At 44.3% G+C, this 17,203-nt stretch overlaps 1 protein-coding gene across 2 annotated transcripts; it reads right to left on the bottom strand.

Annotated features, from left to right (window-relative positions):
* Positions 1-512: 512 nt before the first annotated feature.
* LOC123375114 (histone-lysine N-methyltransferase SUV39H2) lies at positions 513-12,281 on the bottom strand. 2 transcript variants are annotated; one of them, XM_045025760.1, is made up of 6 exons: positions 12,217-12,281; positions 10,641-10,786; positions 8,815-9,486; positions 6,256-6,402; positions 3,734-3,863; positions 513-2,219 (listed from the first exon to the last, which is right to left on the bottom strand). In XM_045025760.1, exons 1-6 carry the CDS (start codon positions 12,233-12,235, stop codon positions 2,113-2,115), a joined length of 1,221 nt encoding a protein of 406 aa, XP_044881695.1. In that variant the 5' UTR covers positions 12,236-12,281; the 3' UTR covers positions 513-2,112. The 2 variants fall into 2 exon arrangements, with proteins under 2 accessions (XP_044881695.1, XP_044881704.1); XM_045025769.1 differs by lacking the exon at positions 10,641-10,786.
* Positions 12,282-17,203: the final 4,922 nt, after the last annotated feature.

Raw genomic sequence — 17,203 nt, 5'->3', positions numbered from 1 at the left:
TGTCCCTCGGCTCTGTTTGTCAGAGGGTGGAGATGGATGGCAGGAGAGAGATCACTTGATCATTACCTGTTAGGTTCACTCCCTCTGGGGCACCTGGCATTGGCCACTGTTGGTAGACAGGATACTGGGCTAGATGGACCTTTGGTCTGACCCAGTACGGCCGTTCTTATGTTCTTAAATGAAATGAAGGATTACATGGGTGCACACAACCCCATTTGCTGGGGCAATATGTAAATGGAAGAGGAATTAATTTGGCTCAAACAATTATTTTTTTAAAAAAAGGGCATTTAAGATTCCCTTAAGATTTATAAAATACTTATGTGGGAGACACATGACTAATTCTATCCGATAACAAGAATACCTTTAAAAATGACTAGATACAGCAGTTTCATCCAAGAATGGATTCCAGGTAGCATCGCAATGTTAGATGTGTTTAAAACCTACGCAATTAGTGTGCCATTCATGAAACAATATAAATCATCTACTTTAAAATTAAAATCTCGTCAGTTTACAAGCAGATACATAGCTTTGTGCATTGCTAATAGCCCCCAGTGTGTATGCCCAATCACAAATTGGATAAGCCTTGGTGTACAAAATTTCACTATCCCTACACAGAGCCAGTTCTGCAGTTCAAGTACATTTGTGCTTTTAAATTAACAAAATGATCATATTGTCCTTCAACAAACATGAAATTTAAGGCATATTTTTAACAAACCAAGTAGATAATCACAGGCTGAACACTTGACCTCAACCACCTGAGCCAACAGCACTGTACCTTATAAAAGTAAGTAGCTGACTTCATGACATACAGCAAATGTCTATTTGATGAGCAACAGTTATGCCCGATCCCCTTAAAGATTCTGTACATCACTTCCAAGAAATATGCAATGTTTACAATCAATGAGAAAATAAGAATTTAACTTTTGTCCCTGGAGTACAATCAGTTACTTTGTGGTTCCACCCATAGTCTACAACTAACTTAATTGCTGTTGGGTGCTTCTCTGAAGTCAAGAGAAATTTAGCATACATCACCACATTTTCAATAAACATCTGAAATTTTTGAAGATTAACAGAAAAAACAAATATTCAAGAAGCTGAACAGTAAGTTTTTCAGCCTTTTACATTCAAGATTCAAAGAACGTCTTACTACTGACTACAGTAAATGGGCAAAATCACCCTTTCTGTAACTTCACTGAAGTTATGTTATTACAACAGGGAAAAAAATGGCATTAATGTGTTTAAAATCCACCACTAGGTAGAAAAAATTCACAACATGTAAAAGTTTGTAACATAATATAAGACAGCTGTTGATACAATTACATTGCTGGGATACTTTTATGTCTATGCCATATAACTGAGTATCAATGCACTAGGTTCATGAAAGAAATATTGGCTATTTTTTTTTAACTCAATTCCTGTCTATCGCTTTCCAAACCGTCACCAATGATTTGTTTCAGTGATGACTACCCAATCTTGTATCCAGCATCTGCTAACACTGATCAGTCTCCTTGTGTGAAGTTCCATGGATACTTCAAAAAACAAAACAAAACAAAAAACAAAAACTATTTCTTAAGTGTACTCTATGAAGTGTAGTTATGCAGAATTTAAATGGCGGTAGATCCCAATAGAGGATGGGGCCCCAAATTTTACTGCTACTTCTTGAAACCCTTTTAAGAAAAATGATAAGTCAGCTGTGATTTCTAGTACATCAATGGTATTGGATTTTCATTTCCTAGAGCACAAGATGTGGAACATCCTCATATTGAAATCAGCTCTTCACAGGATTGGAATCATAAATACACACTTGAATATTCAACTTTGATGTCACATTAACATGCACCTCCATCAGCTCCTAATCCACAGTGTGCAAATAATTCCAATAATCCACATAGCCAGTTTTCATACTTAAGAGCAGTTGGAATATCAGATCTTTCTCTTTGGCTAATGACATTTTCAAATACAAATGTAATGTTTTGTTTTCATTATACTGATTCACTCATATGTAAAAATACTCCAGTTCATAAGTATAAGTGAACTAGAATGGCAGTCTTAAAATATATTTTAAAAGACCCAAAATGAAATAATTTATGTGCAACTTTGGCTATTGAGAATTCAGTTGAGATACCCTCTGCAACACACAGCTCCACACTTGCACACAGTTCTGATCCTCTTTCTCGTTGGGCTGACAGCATCAGAGTCTGAAGTCACATCTAGAGAACCTAAACACATACGAATATACAGAAACAGAATTGATGGTTGTTGGAAATGGATATTATTTGTTAAACATTGCTATTGTGCTTGGAACTGTGCAAGAAAGAAGAAGGTAGTCTCTGCCCTCCAAAAAAAAAGTTTACAATTCAAGACCCCAATTCAATAAAGACCTATGCACATATTTAGCTTCACACGAGAGTAAGTCCCACTGAATTGAATGTGACTATTTGTGTGCGCGCAAAGTTAAGCATTAGTATAAGTCTGAAGAATTGTTACCCACAATTATTATTTACTAGTAGCTGAAAGCTCATGCTGTTGCATGGGTGAAATTCATGAAGTCTAAATGGCTGAGAATTTAAAAGTTGAACAGTAACAGACCATGAATTCCAGTGATGACTGAACCTGGTGACATTCTAAATAAAGAGTTCTCAGTCATGCTTGTTCCTGTTTTCATTGCTTCACACTGACTCCACAGACATTTTAGGTTTCAAAGTGACAATCCTGGAATCTTATTGTACAGATTATCGTGGATCAGCTCTGAGCTTGTCAAGGATGAGGACCCCATTATGCTAGGTGCTGTATAAACACAGACTAAGGTGGCGGTCCCTGCTCAAAGAGCTTGAAATCTAAAGTACAATAAGACAACGGGTGGATCTAGACAGACAGACAAGGAAGCAAGAGGAAGTCCTGACCAATATTCTCTCATTAAAATAGACAATGGTCTCAGTATATCAAATGCCTAACTAGGGTCCTACCAAATTCATGGCCATGAAAAACACATCACAGACTGAAATCTGGTCTCCCTCAATGAAATCTGTTTTTTTCTATACTTTTACCCTGTACTGTACAGATTTCACAGGGAAGAACAGCGTTTTTCAAACTGGGGGTCCTGACCCAAAAGGGTGTAGTGGGAGAGGGGGAGCTGCAAGTTTATTGTAGGGGACGAGTCACAGTATTGCCATCCTTACCCCTGCACTGCCTTCAAAGCTGGGTGGCCAGAGAGCAGCGGCTGCTGGCCAGGTGCCCAGCTCTGAAGACAGCAGCACAGGAGTAAGGGTGGCAATACCACACCACGCCATCCTTACTTCTGCGCTGCTGCTGGCGGCAGCTCTGCCTTCAGAGCTGGGCTCCCAGCCAGCAGCCACCACTTTCCAGCCACCCAGCTCTCCCTATATATAAACCAACCTTTTCTTTTTGGTTTGGATTAAAAAAATAGTCCCATGCAGGGCTCTAATCCACTTCACTTAATATATTGTTATATGCATAGGGGTGCTGTGCATCATTCTTTAAACCTGTCCTGCACAGATTATTGACTGGATTAAGTGGGAGCTCCATCCAGCCCTCTTAGCTGGAAGGAGGTGTTGGCATAACAAAATGGGAAAAACAGAGAAGAGAGTAACTTCCTCTCTTTGGAGAGACCAAACACTTTGATTTCAGCAAACCCATGCTGAAAATTGATCAGGCTGCAACAAAACCAGCTAGTACCATCTATCCTGCACACAAAGATTTACACTCTACATACCTTTCATCTGATAATCAAAGGTGAGCTCTTCTCCAGCCTTGATGGTTCTTGTAGAAAACAGTGCTATCCGAGGAAGCCGTAGATCAAGGTTATCAATGAAAACATTGAAGACCTGAAGATTTGGATCACACTGCAAAGCAAAGTTATAGTTTTGTAATTCAGGTGTACATTTGCTATCAAAATAGAACCATAGACAGTGTAGGGAATGGCAATTAAAACGTATTATGTGCTACTAGTGAGAAGAAAATGACACTATAACAATTTAGGGGCTGAGTCTCCTCTCCGTTTCAGTGGAGTTACTTGTAATTCTGTTGACTTACATTGGCAAAAATCACATCTGTTGAAACATCGCTATTAAATGAAAGCAGGGCCCTGTTAAGCAACAGTATTGACACCATGGCTATGTGGGTATAGTACACAGACATGGTGAGAGAGAATCTCTTTTATTGAGCCAACTTCTGTTTGTGGAAAAAGACAAACTTTTGAGCTATACAGAGCTCTTCAGATATAGCACATTAAAACTGTAACAACCTATTTAAAAAAAAAAGTTACAGCTTGAAAGTGATTGCAACTGAGTAGGGTGGAATGAATCAAAAGAACTGAGTGGGTGAATCAAAACAATTTCAAAAAAGGCAATTTAAAGTTAAACAAGAATTACTAAAAGATGAAAAGGTGGGAGAGTGACTTTTTCAAGCCACACCTACTAACTGTACTTAAATTAGACCTCAACTTTTCTCCCAAGGGCAGAAATATTATCCTGGTGAAGTGGGTGGGAGTTCTGTTTTCTAATTCATACCGGTTTGGCCTCTGTAGTTATCTAACAGCCCATGAAAAAAGCCAGAGCATTAATTAGGGAAGTGTGCTGCTAACTATAGATACAATTTTCAAAAGTAAATGGGACTCGCTCCTAAGTCAGCTAGGCGTTTCTGAAAATTCTACCCATGTCTTGCCTTTGGACAGAATACTTAGTCACGTATTTTCAAAAAAATGTGTGCCTGAAGTCAGCCTCCAAAATTCATATTTAGACATCTAAATACAGCAGCCCGATTTTCAAAAGTGCAGAGCATTCAGCAACATCTAGAAGCACATCCCTTCCTCCTCCCCAACTCACCTTCACAAAAGTAGGTGTAGGATCAACAATTCATTCACACAATAAAAAGGAAACAGATGAACTGCTGTAGTAAGTTACTTCAAATAAAAAAGTAATAGTAATTTCTTAAACTAAAAAATTGTGTAACTCCATGCACAGGAGGGCCTGGGTTCAAGTAAGTCTTCTGTGTTAGGTCCTTTCAGTTTTACTTAAACTATTTAAAAAAAACCAAAACACAATTTCAAGTTCCCCAATGAGTTTACAAATGGTGCTGAGGAAAGGAGGAAAACTGTAGGGGAGAGACATGCTATGGAAAAGGCAGGAAAATTCCTTCTCTCCATTACTTACAATTGAAACAAAAGTACATTCTGATGCTCTCCTCCTCTTCCTGTATTTCACAGAGGTTGATAGTTCATATAATATTAATCAGCAGACAAGGGTTAAATTATGCCATTATTTCCTATACTGTTGGTATTCAATTATCTGAAGAGAAAAATTTGTTTTGGGTGTCTGGAAACAAGTATTGAATACGCTGGAAATAGATTATGATCCCAACTCTGCTACCTGATCTACTTAGGCAAACCCTTATCCTTAGGCTGAGTTCCAATGAGGTCAGTGGATCTCTACTTGAGCTCAGAGGTCCATCCACATAAATCAGATTGCAGGATCAGGACCACAGATGTTATTTTACATTTTAACAAAAATTCAGAAACTGACACCTTCCTCTTAGGTAATTCTGAACATGAAAGAGTAAGGAACTGTGAAAACTCTTTTAGTTTTACTTCAACAGGTAAAATAAAATTGCTATTTAAAGTGATGTCTTGTGGAGTGATCCTGTTAATAAAAAACAACAACCTTGCACTCCCAATGTTTGTGAAAACTAAAGAATAATTATGTCTTTTCAAACATTATGTCTTAAATCTAAGCTACTTTATATTCTTTCACATTTAATTTTGCTCCAAATAAGGTATGTATCAGTATTTCTTCCATCCTATTTAACTGATCATTTGTTATGTTGGATGCTGCAAGAAAGGCATCTTTCTAGACATACAAGAAGAAATCATTAATAAAAATTACGATTGTGGGGCATGTGGGAATATTTGAGGCTCCTTTCACTTTCGTGCACTCTGTCCTTTTTAGGATCCCTCACATTTGCTGTTTCATAAAATTTATTATTTTAATTTAGACTTTTAAAACATCATGAGACAAAGTGACTTCAATTTTTCCTCAAAGATTTCAAGTTTATGTGACTGTGCTGCCATAAGAGCATTAATCCACTCTCAAGACAGTCTCTTTGGAGGGGAAGAAAGAGGTGGGTATGAAACAAGTAATTCCACTAAAGTTATGTGTTTGATATCAAGATATTTACAAAAGGAGAAGGCATTCTTGGGGCAAACAGGACAGTTCTCCAACACACAAAAAAAGCCCTTACGCTGTGATTCACAAAATGGGACACATTTCCATATCGAGCTGCATCCACTGTATATTCATCCGAGTCATAGTCCAGGTCAAACAAGTATGTATTTCCTTGGTTGTCATACAGTTGACCTCGTCTCTCTGCTTCCTCACTTGTGATCACCTAAAAAAAGAAACCTGCATCATATTATTAACTGTTACTGAACTGAAACAAAACCACAGAGAAGTTAGAAAAAACTTTTACATGTTCTTGAACAGAAGTAGGAAGACTTGTCTTTAAAGGAAGTAAGAAGGTTGCTGTGTATCTGTAAGGAATAAGGAACACTTAAACATAACTATTTAAATTGACTACTGATTGTTTCTAAAGTCACTAATGCCCTATTAATAGATAGTGATGGTATTTTCTCCTCAAACAATATAATATTGGACAGTTTCCCTGGATATGTATTTACAGACAAAGTTATGTTCCCATTGTGTGTAGAATAAAAACTTGAATATAAAAGACCTGCTCTATAATAATTAGGCTACTAGTTATTTATCTTTGCCCCCAACTTTTCTGAACTCCTCTATAAGTAATCCTCATATCTACATTTTAAATAAACTTTAAATCACAGGCTCCCTAAAGGAGGATGTGGTCATTAGACAACTACAGCCTACCTTATCTACAGTGCCTTATCATTTCTCCTAAAGAGTTTATATTTACTACATAAAACCTCCATATTATTTTTCCAGCAGACCTGTACAGAATTATTCACTTCAAGCAGAACCACAAAAGGTTCAGGGAAGGTGGAACCAGCCATGCCCCCTTCCCCCCATACACTTCCCTCAGAGTATGAGAGAATCAATATATTAGGTTACACTTGTAACTTTAGCTACTCTCAAAACTTTCCTTTTCTCCCCACTCCCTGCTGAGTTACTCTGTATGGCGCTAATTCTGTAATATAATTTACCTATGCAGACCGTAATGCCCACAATAAAGTCCCACTGATTTCAATGTGACTTTTTTTTGCAAATGGATGACTTTGCAGGACTAGGCTAATAGCTATATCTACACTACAGACTTTTGCCAGCACAACTATGTTGGTCAAAGGTGTGAAGAGTTGTGATCCCTGACTGACAGCCGTGCTGGCAGTAGCCCCTAGCGTAGACAAAATTATACAAGCAAAACTGAACTTTTACTGGTATAGCTTATCATTAGTCAGGGATGGCCAGCACACATTAACACAATGGAGACATGCAGAAACTGTCGGAAAGAGGGCTTCTGCTTGAGGCTGCAGATTATGCAAGTTTATCCCCAGTCTTCTACTTTAAATATATACTTTACTGGCAGAGTTAGCAAAACAAAATCTTTTTCTGGTAATAATAAAGAAAAATAGTGAACATTACAACAATCCCCTCAAGATAGCCCTGAGATAGGAAACCTGGATTTGGGAGATTTCCACTCAGTTTTACACTCTGAACAACAAAGTATAATCACATACAGCCAGAGGAGGGGTAGGAGGAAGGAGGCAAGGGAAGGACACAAACAACTAATCACCACCTTCACTTAAAGTCCTGCCTCTCTCCACACACCTCCCCCGCCTTCCTGCCCCCCAAAAGTGTCCTCATTAACATCACACAGGAGTAATTCTATGTTGAGAAACTGATCTCCTGTACATTCTAAGTGAGTTTTTAGGAAGGATCTGAATGGGAATTGGATAGTTTGAGGAAGGTAAACATAGAAGCAGCACATGGAAGAAGATAAAGAAATTGTTGTGCAAGGGGACAAATACAATACTGATGCCGGCATCAGTGGTGGACCACAGATTACGGGGAAGAGATGTAAGCAGAAATTGGATCATGTAGGAGCCCTGAAAGCAAGGACAAGTTTAACTTGATACTTCACTGGTTCACAGTCGCAGTGTGTGACTCAAGGGCCATGTCTAGACTAGAAAAACACAGTTTTAAGACATGTTAGATAATTTTGCACCTAGTGCAGACAGGGCAAATCATTTTAACAACGTGTTAACTGGTATTGACCAATACGTTTTAAAGCACAACCTATTTTCCAAGTTTAGACATGGTGAAATACAAGGGCTGACATGATCAGCATGACAAGTGATAAAAAATAATTTTTGCAATAATTTGGCCTGGGATGAGATCAGTATTAAGAAAACCTTAGAAGAGAAGGCCATAGTAGTCAAGATGGGAGATGATCAGGATACTGACAAGGAATTTGACTGACAAGATAGTAAAGAAGGGCCTAATTTAAAAAAAAAAAAAATTGTGAAAGAAGAGACAAGACCTGGTTCTAAAAGTTACAATATAAAAAAACATAATGCCAAGAATCTCTTTTGCACTTCAGCCCCTTTGCATTACTTTGGTGCAGAAAACACCCTGGGTCATACAATATAAAGGTAATTTGACTTTCAAATGAGATGTCTTCAGTGTACTTCATTAACACCAAGTGCATATTTATCTGTTATGTAACAATCAAAAAGTGTTGAAAAAGGAAAGAATTTTTATTTTTAAGAAGTGTTCTTCTAACATTTAAATCTTTTATTCCAAATAATTCATCTCTGAGATAAATACATACCTCTCCAACATACTCCATCACAAATCTCTTTGTTTTAATTTTCTGGAGGGTTTTTACTCCCCAGCCACGTCCATTGTTAGTTCTGAAGATGCAAAGAGAATATGGTGTGCCTTTCTGTACTATCCTGTTAGGGCATTCAGGACCACATCTACAGTATGAGTTGCATTCATAGATAGGCAAGCCTGGTTGGATTTTTAACTGCTTGTGTTTATTGTAAGCCAAGAAAAATCCAGCCTCTTCTGGACAACACTTCTCAGCAGGGCAATCAGAGCATTCACAGCCGGTTGTGATTCCATTCATTACATTTATTCCTGGAGCAGGTTTATATTCATTAATGTAGTAAAAGTCTAAAGGAGGGCCCTCAAGATCCACAGTGTTTTCTACAAGAATCATTCCTTTATGGTTCTTTTTCCGGTTGAGTTCTTCCTTCCATCTCTGTAGAGCTATTCTTTGTTTAGCCTTCTTTACTATGTACTGTGCTACTACAGGGTTCAAAGCTTTAATATGGTTTTTCAATATTACTGCTTTGCCTCTCTTTAGCTGAGATAAATATTCATTCTTGTCACTATGGAAGTACTGAAGGAGCAATGGGCATTTAAGATTTTTCAAAGGTACCCAGGTATTTGAGGATTCTGGCCATCCTTTCCATTTCACAAGGAAGTACTCTGTGCCCTTGAAATAGAGAAATAGATACAGATTTAGCCAGAACATTTCCAACAACAGTTAATCAAAAAATACCTTCAAAATAAAGTGTGGTTGTTCAATGATACAACTGCTTTGGTATCACATCCATATTAAATAAAATTAAACAGAGGAGTGATTGTCATTAAGGAGGTGGCAAAAATGCATAAACTGAGAGGTGGTCAAACTAACATCCTTAACACCCTCATGATTGAGGCATAACACTACATAGTTAAATTCACAGCCATCTGGTCCTAACAGTAGAGAATCAAGCATTTCAAATGCAAGGTAACTGGGTATGTACTTTGTGCACCACTTGTAAGGACACGGATAACTGTACAGCTGGATAGAATGATCCAAAACAAATTATACCAGCATGGGTTAGTTTGTTAGCACAGCCACAGTTAAGGTCATATATAATAACTTTTATAAAGAGAATAAAGTAACACCCTACACAGAACAAAAAGAAAATCAAAACTTACCAAAAAACCTCTAACAGTACTACTGGTAATAGTTACATGAGTCATCCTAGAGGATGAATAGTCAAAACACTTCTTAAAACTATATTTACTACTAAGAAGAATATGTATTGTAAAATGTAATTATTTCAAAGGGAGGTTTCTTTTCAAAGGGAATAGCACAATAAGGCCAAATCCTTAAACCAGAGACACACTGGTCGGCTTCTGCACACACACGGCACATAACTGGGGTCTGGCAATGGATCCAGTTGTAGCACGTGGCCTTAACTGTTCAAGGAACAGACTGCAGTAGTATAGAGGAAGAAGTGTTCTTTTAACTGCAAACAAGGGAGAAGAGAAGCATCATAATAATACATACTGCGCTGTTATTTAAGCACAGTAAGATTTCCTTTAGCACTGTTATACAAGGATCAGACATTTTGTGCTCTATTATTAACATTTCCATTATTTCAGCGGAACCTTCCTTCCTTAGAGAGTCAGAACTAAAGAACATTTTTTTTAGGCTTCAACATTCTGAAATATTTTCTTCAATGTCAGCAGTAGCTTAACAAGAGCCCTCTGCTAGCCTAGCACTTCAAACCTTAAGGAAAAACACTGCCTCTCACTTCCAAATTTCAAACTGAAATATTGATCAAACTGTTCTGTAAGACTAGACATTTATCTTACCTCTTCTACCTTGTAGTCACATAAATATTCCACCTCATAACTCTTTAGATTCCTGTTGGTGATTCCAAGGGATTTACATGTGAGATTTTCCTTCCTACATAATTCCTGGATGGTCTCAAGTGAAGCTAGACAAGGCACATACCAAGCTACAATAAGAAAATAGGATTCTTTACTAATTTAATATCTCAGCTGAGTTGAAAAAAATTAAGCACTTGATTTTTAGTCTGCTCCCGAGCCCCCAGATTGTAATTTGTAAGAATTGTCCACAATATATTTATAGAACTATAAATGTAGCACAGGCAGACAGAACCAATGCTACTCCAGTTAAATATAAAGCAAGTCTGTAATAGTTCTCTGCCTGAACCTCAGCTCTGTGCATGATACTATGTGCATTCATGTAATGATTAAAAAAAAACAACCTACCTAGGACATACTAATTCTTCATAGGAAAAGATTCTCCGTATAGTTACCAGTTTTGAAACAAAACACAAATAAATAGTTACCCTGACCTTAAGGTACCCTAGCAGAAGTTCATGCTTTTGACTGCAGTTATGTAGAAACCCTTCACTCTCTTTTACAAGACTGCTAAGTATCTGCAGTTAGTCAAGTAGAATTAACACTCTTGTACTTGCTATGCAACCATGGTGATCAGGATGAGACAGAGGCAAATCCTCTTCCAGAAACATCTAAATTTTGCCCAATTGACAAGAAATCAGAGGAGGGTTACAATTTACAGACACTGTGACTGTTGCAAAGATGTAAGGATGCCGACTATGGAACAATAATTGCAACAGTTCAGAACTCTATTAGGAGGGATCGTCCAAAGTTTATAGCAAGTCAAAGTCTGGAGCCCAAAGCAACAGCTTTTTTTCCTGTTTTAGTAAGAGTATTTGACAGCAGCTGAATTCCTTCCTCTGCGTTAGCAGGGGATTATTCACTTGTGTCACAACCAGAACTGCAATTAGCACATCACTGTTGGAAAGGAGAGGAGTGGGAGAGGCATTGGAGGTTACCCAGTCTGGGGGAGGCCATGACTATTTGCCTTGTCTAACTTCATGCGGCGACCTCTCCCGCCAAAAGCCTCCCGCAGGCAAAGGGCAGTGATACCACCCCCAGCTTTCCCTAGCACCGGACAGTGCCCCTCCCACCCGGCACCGTACAATGCCCCCCACCCCTCCCACGGCCCCTCCCCCGGGACTGCACGCCGCCGTCACTCAGGCCCCCCACACTGCCCCCCCACACCCCTCCCCCAAGCCCCCCACACTGCCCCCCTCCGCCCACCCCCTGGGCACCACACACTAACCCCCCCGGCACCCCCACCCCTCCCCCCAACACCGCACGCTGCCGCCCCGCCTCCAGGCACCCCTCACAATGTCCCCCCTGCCCGGCACTGCACGCCGCCGCCAACGAGCACCCCACAGTGCCCCCCGCAGGTTCCCCAGCCCGCGGGGCCCTGCCTTAGGTCTCGGGGTGTGCGGGGGCGGAGGCCACACGGACCCCGAGGGGTGCTGGGGGGAAGCTCCTCACCCCCATCCCCGCTGACCCAGGAAGGGGGCATCCCCAGCCGGCCCCTCACCTCCTCGCCTGCCCGCCATCTTGCAGGGGGCTGCATTCAAACCCTGCGGAACTGGGGCCGCCGGGGAGGGCGCCAGCTGCAGGCTCCGCCCACGCCGGGATGGCCCCGCCCTTCCGCGGGTCCCAAACGCTGCACCCCCGACCCCGCCCCGCGCGTGGGCAGAGAACACCGGGGGGGCTCGCGACCCTCCCTCGCCCAGGCTGCCCGTCGCGGCGAGAGACCCCCACACATCCGCGCGCGCGCGCCCTGCAAGCCGGCCGGCGTCGCTCCCACGCGCGCGCGCGCACCCTTCAGCGCTCAGCTGAGGTAAAAGCCCCTCTAAGCGCGGACTGGGGTCTCGTGTCCCCCGAGCTAACCGAGACTAGCGCTGAAAGGTGCTGTGAGCCGTTAGGAGAATTTGCCTCCCGCGCTGCCTTTGGTCTCGAGTCCAGCCCCGCGTCACCAACGGGCCCCCCGCGCCTCTGGGACTGCCCGCCGGGAGGGCGTGTTCCTGGGCGGGGCTGAGCAGCCGCGACCGCGTCTCGGGGCTTCCGTGGGAACTGCGGGAGGGAGCTCGGCCCCGCTCACGTCCAGGCCGCCCCCGCCTGCATCGAAACGCTGCCACCCACCCCGGCATCTTCGCCGCAGCCCCTCGGCGGCGGCTCCCTGTAAACGGACGTGCCCCGAACAACAACGGCCCGCGGCTGCCCTGGTTACTCCGCAGTCCGAGCCGGCGGCAGAGCGGTCTGGAGACCTGGAGCCTTGCCGACACGTGGCAGGCGGCCCTGGCGGGTCGCCTCTTGCCTGGAAATGCTCTCCAGGGCCGCGTGTTTCTGGGCGGCTTGTGTCTGTGCTCCGGATCCGGGGTCTCAAACTCATAGGACCAGCGGGCCACATGAGGACTAGTACCTTGGCCCAAGGGGCGTATTACTGACACCTGCCCTCGGCCCGCCTCTTCCCCGAAGTCCCCACACCGACTCTACCCCCTCCCTGCCCCCAGGGGGAGCAGGAGGGATGTGGGGTGTGGTGGGGGCTCAGGGCAGGGGGCTCAGGGCCGAGGGTTGGGGTGCAAGCGGGGCGAGGCAGGGGTGTGTGGCTGCAGGAGGGGTTCGGGGGGCAGGATCTGGCCCAGTGCCTACCCGGGGGCAGGCAGGCTCCCTGTCTGCCCTGCCCCCGCGCTACTCCGGGAAGAGGCTGGAAGAGGGAGGCGGAGGGGCTGTGTGTTGCTGTTGCTTCAGGTACCGCCCCCAGCAGCTCCCATTGGCCGCGGTTCCCGGCCAATCGGAGCTTCTGGGGGCGGTGCCTGAAGCAACAGCAACACACAGCCCCTCCCCCACTCTTCCCCATGTTCCAGCCTCTTCCATGAGCAGGGCAGGGCCTGCAGGTAGGAGCATGCCCTGCCCCTGGTACACGTGGGGCCAGAGCCGCTCTACGTAAACACTGGGGGAGGCTCGCGGGTTGCAGAAAATAGCCCGGCAGGCAAGTGTTTGAGACCCCTGCTACAGAGCCACTCTCAGGAGGCTTGAGGAGAAGGGGGTCCTGGCTGCTTCTCTTCTGGATTGACCCACTTAAGCCCCCCCCAGGAGGTGGGGTTGGTCCTGCTTTGAGCAGAGGGTTGGACTAGGTGACCTCCTGAGGTCCCTTCTAATCCTAATCTATGATTCAATGATTCACTGCTAGTCCATGCTGACCACAACCCACATCAGCCTGTCCATCAGTGCTGCGCCCGGCTCATGAGACAGCTCATGGTGTCTGACACCATTGGGTGGTCCAAAGACATTTATATGGAACATGTCACAGGATACCGTCAATACCACATTGAGTAATTGATAACCCACTTCCTTCCCTGACGAACCAAGGGACGCACCCCACCCATGAATTTATTCACTACGCCAATACTGACTTGGACTCTTTATACATTCCATGGGTTGCGTATCTGAGCCCACTTATCCACTGACGTTCTAAAAACTCCCACACCCCAATCTGGGTCTATGCTGGTTATGTGATATGTATGTATCTCTTCATCCTTGTAACAGATACCTGTAATCCCTCACAACTCAAGCTTGACCCTAGATGTACAGTACCTTCCCTCTTAACTTGTGTATATTTAATTTTAAACATTAATTTAAATAATTTTTAAAAATTTGAACTCAAATGCAGCACTTCCTTCTCCTTGCAGCCTGGTGACGCCATGTACCTTGGTGATATTCACTCTTGTGCTTCCCCCCCTAGCAAGATGGAGGACCAGCAGAGATAACTTTAACCACCTGAAAGAGCCCAGGGTGGGAATAATCATAAAATTGTTTGATTTCACACAGTTTGCTTCATTCCCTGGGTTTGAATGATTGACTGATGGCTTGGCTGTTTCAGTAAATAAAAATAGTTCCAGGTCCCCTCATTTTTGGAGACTATATAACACCTTCATTTTCTTGTTGGAACAATGATAGACATGAGCATTGGGCCAGATTTTTAAAGGTATTTATGTGCCTAAAGATACAGATAGGGACTTATATACCTTTAAAAATCTGGCTCTTTTCCTTGTCCCCAGGAATTAAAGATTAATCTTTAATTAAAGATTGTCATGTGATGAAACCTTCAGGAATATGTACAACGAAAATGTGTGCGTGGAATGTGGGAGGGGGTTCTGAGCTGAGCTTTGTGCAGGGAGTTGAGGTGTGGGAGGGGGTGCGGGCTCCGAGAGGGAGTTTGGGTATGGGAGGGGGCTCAGGGCTGGGACAGGGGATTGGGGTGCAGGAGAGGATGAGGGGTGTGGGCTCTGGGGGGGAGTTTCAGTGTGGGAGAGAGTTGGCTGAGGTTCCCCATTCCTGGGCAATGAAGTCTGCGCTCTGGCCAGGGGCAGTGCGCAGAGACCCCCTGGCCGCGCCTCCGCTTGGGAGCCATTGTCAGCCATGTGGCCGCTTCTAGGAGCAGCGTGGAGTTAGGGCAGATAAGGAGTCTGCCTTAGCCCCACTGCACTGCAGACCGGACTTTTAGCAGCCTAAAATCTCCCAGATTGGCTTAAGTAGCCTCCGGGAGATCGAGCCCTATTCCAGGAGACTCCTGGCCAAACTAGGAGGGTTGGCAATCCTATCTCATGTGTGTATGCAGAGCAAGCAGGACCATAGTTTTTAAGGTCTCATCCTAAAATTCTGTACACCACAAATGGGGCCCTCAAAGGACCAAGACAAACTTGCCAGGATTTCACCTGCAATTCATTCCACTGAGTCTAGGCATTTAAAACCCATGGTTTAGATTGCTAAACCATTAAAGACTGTTTGTTTCTTGTTAGGAAGAATTATTGGGAACACTGACTGAGTGCATTTATTTTGCCACTGAATAAAAGTTTTAGATTGTACTATCTGAGTACCTCACAATCTTTAGTGATTTTATCTTCACGACACCCTTATGAGATAGAGTACTAGTTGTCACAGATCCACAGGATTGGTGCTATGCCCTCAGCTTTGTAACAGGCTCTTGGAGGATCCATTTCAGTGTGCCAGACCCCCAACGGTTCTCACTCTTCCCCCAGGGCAGGCCATGCTACCTCACAGTCTCCTTGAGACCTCTGGAGTTTCAGCTCTCCTGCTTCACACTGAGCTTTGTTCAGTGAGTCCAACTGAGGGAGACTGCTGGCAGAGCCTTGTACCAAGTATTTGCAGTGACACTCACAGTGTTGTTAAAACAGTAGCGTTTATTAGTCAGCTAGAACACAACATAGGAAGCCCTTAGGTTAGCACAGAGAACAAAGTTAAAGCATAGATCGGGGTGGGAAAACTACAGCCCACGGGTCATGTCTGGCCCATCAGACGTTTTAATCCAGCCCTTGAGTCCCACCAGGGACCGGGGTCAGGGGCTTGCCCTGCTCCATGCGTGACGTGGCTCTGTGCAGCTCCTGCAAGCAATAGCATGTACCCTCTCCAGCTCTTATGCGTAGGGGCAGCCAGGGGGCTCCACATGCTGCTCCTGCCTCAAGCGTTGCCCTTGCCTTTCCCATTAGCTGGGAACCACGGCCCATGGGAGCTGCACGGGCGGCGCCTGCAGATGGGACAGTGCGCAGAGCTGCCTGGCCAGCACAGCGCCTCCACATAGGAGCCAGAGGGGGGACATGCTGCTGCTTCCAGGAGCTGCGAGAATGGGGCAGCACACAGAGCTGCCTGCCCATGCTTCTACGTAGGAGCCGGAGTGGGGATATGCCACTGTTTCTGGGAGCTGCTTGAGGTAAGCTCTGCCCAGATCCTGCACCCCTGACCTTGTCCCATGCCCGAACTCCCTGCCCGTCCTGATCCCCCTCCTGCCCTCCAAACCCCTCATTCCCAGCCCCCGCCAGAGCCCTCACCCCCTGCACCCAAACCTGGTCAGCAGTGCATCTGCCTTGCCAGAGGACAGAGCCACTGCCTTAAGTTAGCAAGTGGCAAAATCTACCACCACCAGAATGTATTTCTTCCCTGACCAGGTTGCCTTGCTACGGCACCCCACAATGTCCATCGCCACCTTCTGGAAGGGTTCCCTCTATGATGGGCAGTGGTCTCAGGGCTGCTTTACACTTACTCCTACCCTCCGACAGGGATCACAGAACTTGCTTGACTGCCGGAAAAGTCTGGGACAATAAGTTTTGCAGCAGCTTTTGCCTGGTGCACTGGATCCCCAGTATCCTGAGAGGGGGACATCATGGGCCAGCTATTATAGCCTCTGACGGTACCTCTGAGGAACCACCAACTACCTCCTGGTGACCCAAGACTCAGTGCTGGGGAGAAACCCATTCCCTATACAGGAATCGCTTCTCCCACAGGAATCTTATCCTGCAGTCAGCCTTAAGAAAGTATGCAGCACTGCAGCCTGCCACAGTCCTCAGCTTCTCTAAGCAAGGATAGGGGAATATCCTCCTGCAGTCCTGCCTGAAATTCAGCTGCTAGGGCAGGGAATGGGACCTGTCCCTCCTTGCTGGCAGGGACTGAAGTCACAACGCCCTTGTCTGTGCCTTGTTTTCCCCCTCTCTGGCTTAGCCCAA

The sequence above is a fragment of the Mauremys mutica genome, chromosome 1 (assembly GCF_020497125.1).
Source record: "Mauremys mutica isolate MM-2020 ecotype Southern chromosome 1, ASM2049712v1, whole genome shotgun sequence".
In the NCBI taxonomy this organism is placed as follows: Eukaryota; Metazoa; Chordata; order Testudines; family Geoemydidae; genus Mauremys; species Mauremys mutica.
This window is presented reverse-complemented; position numbering and strand designations above follow the sequence as displayed.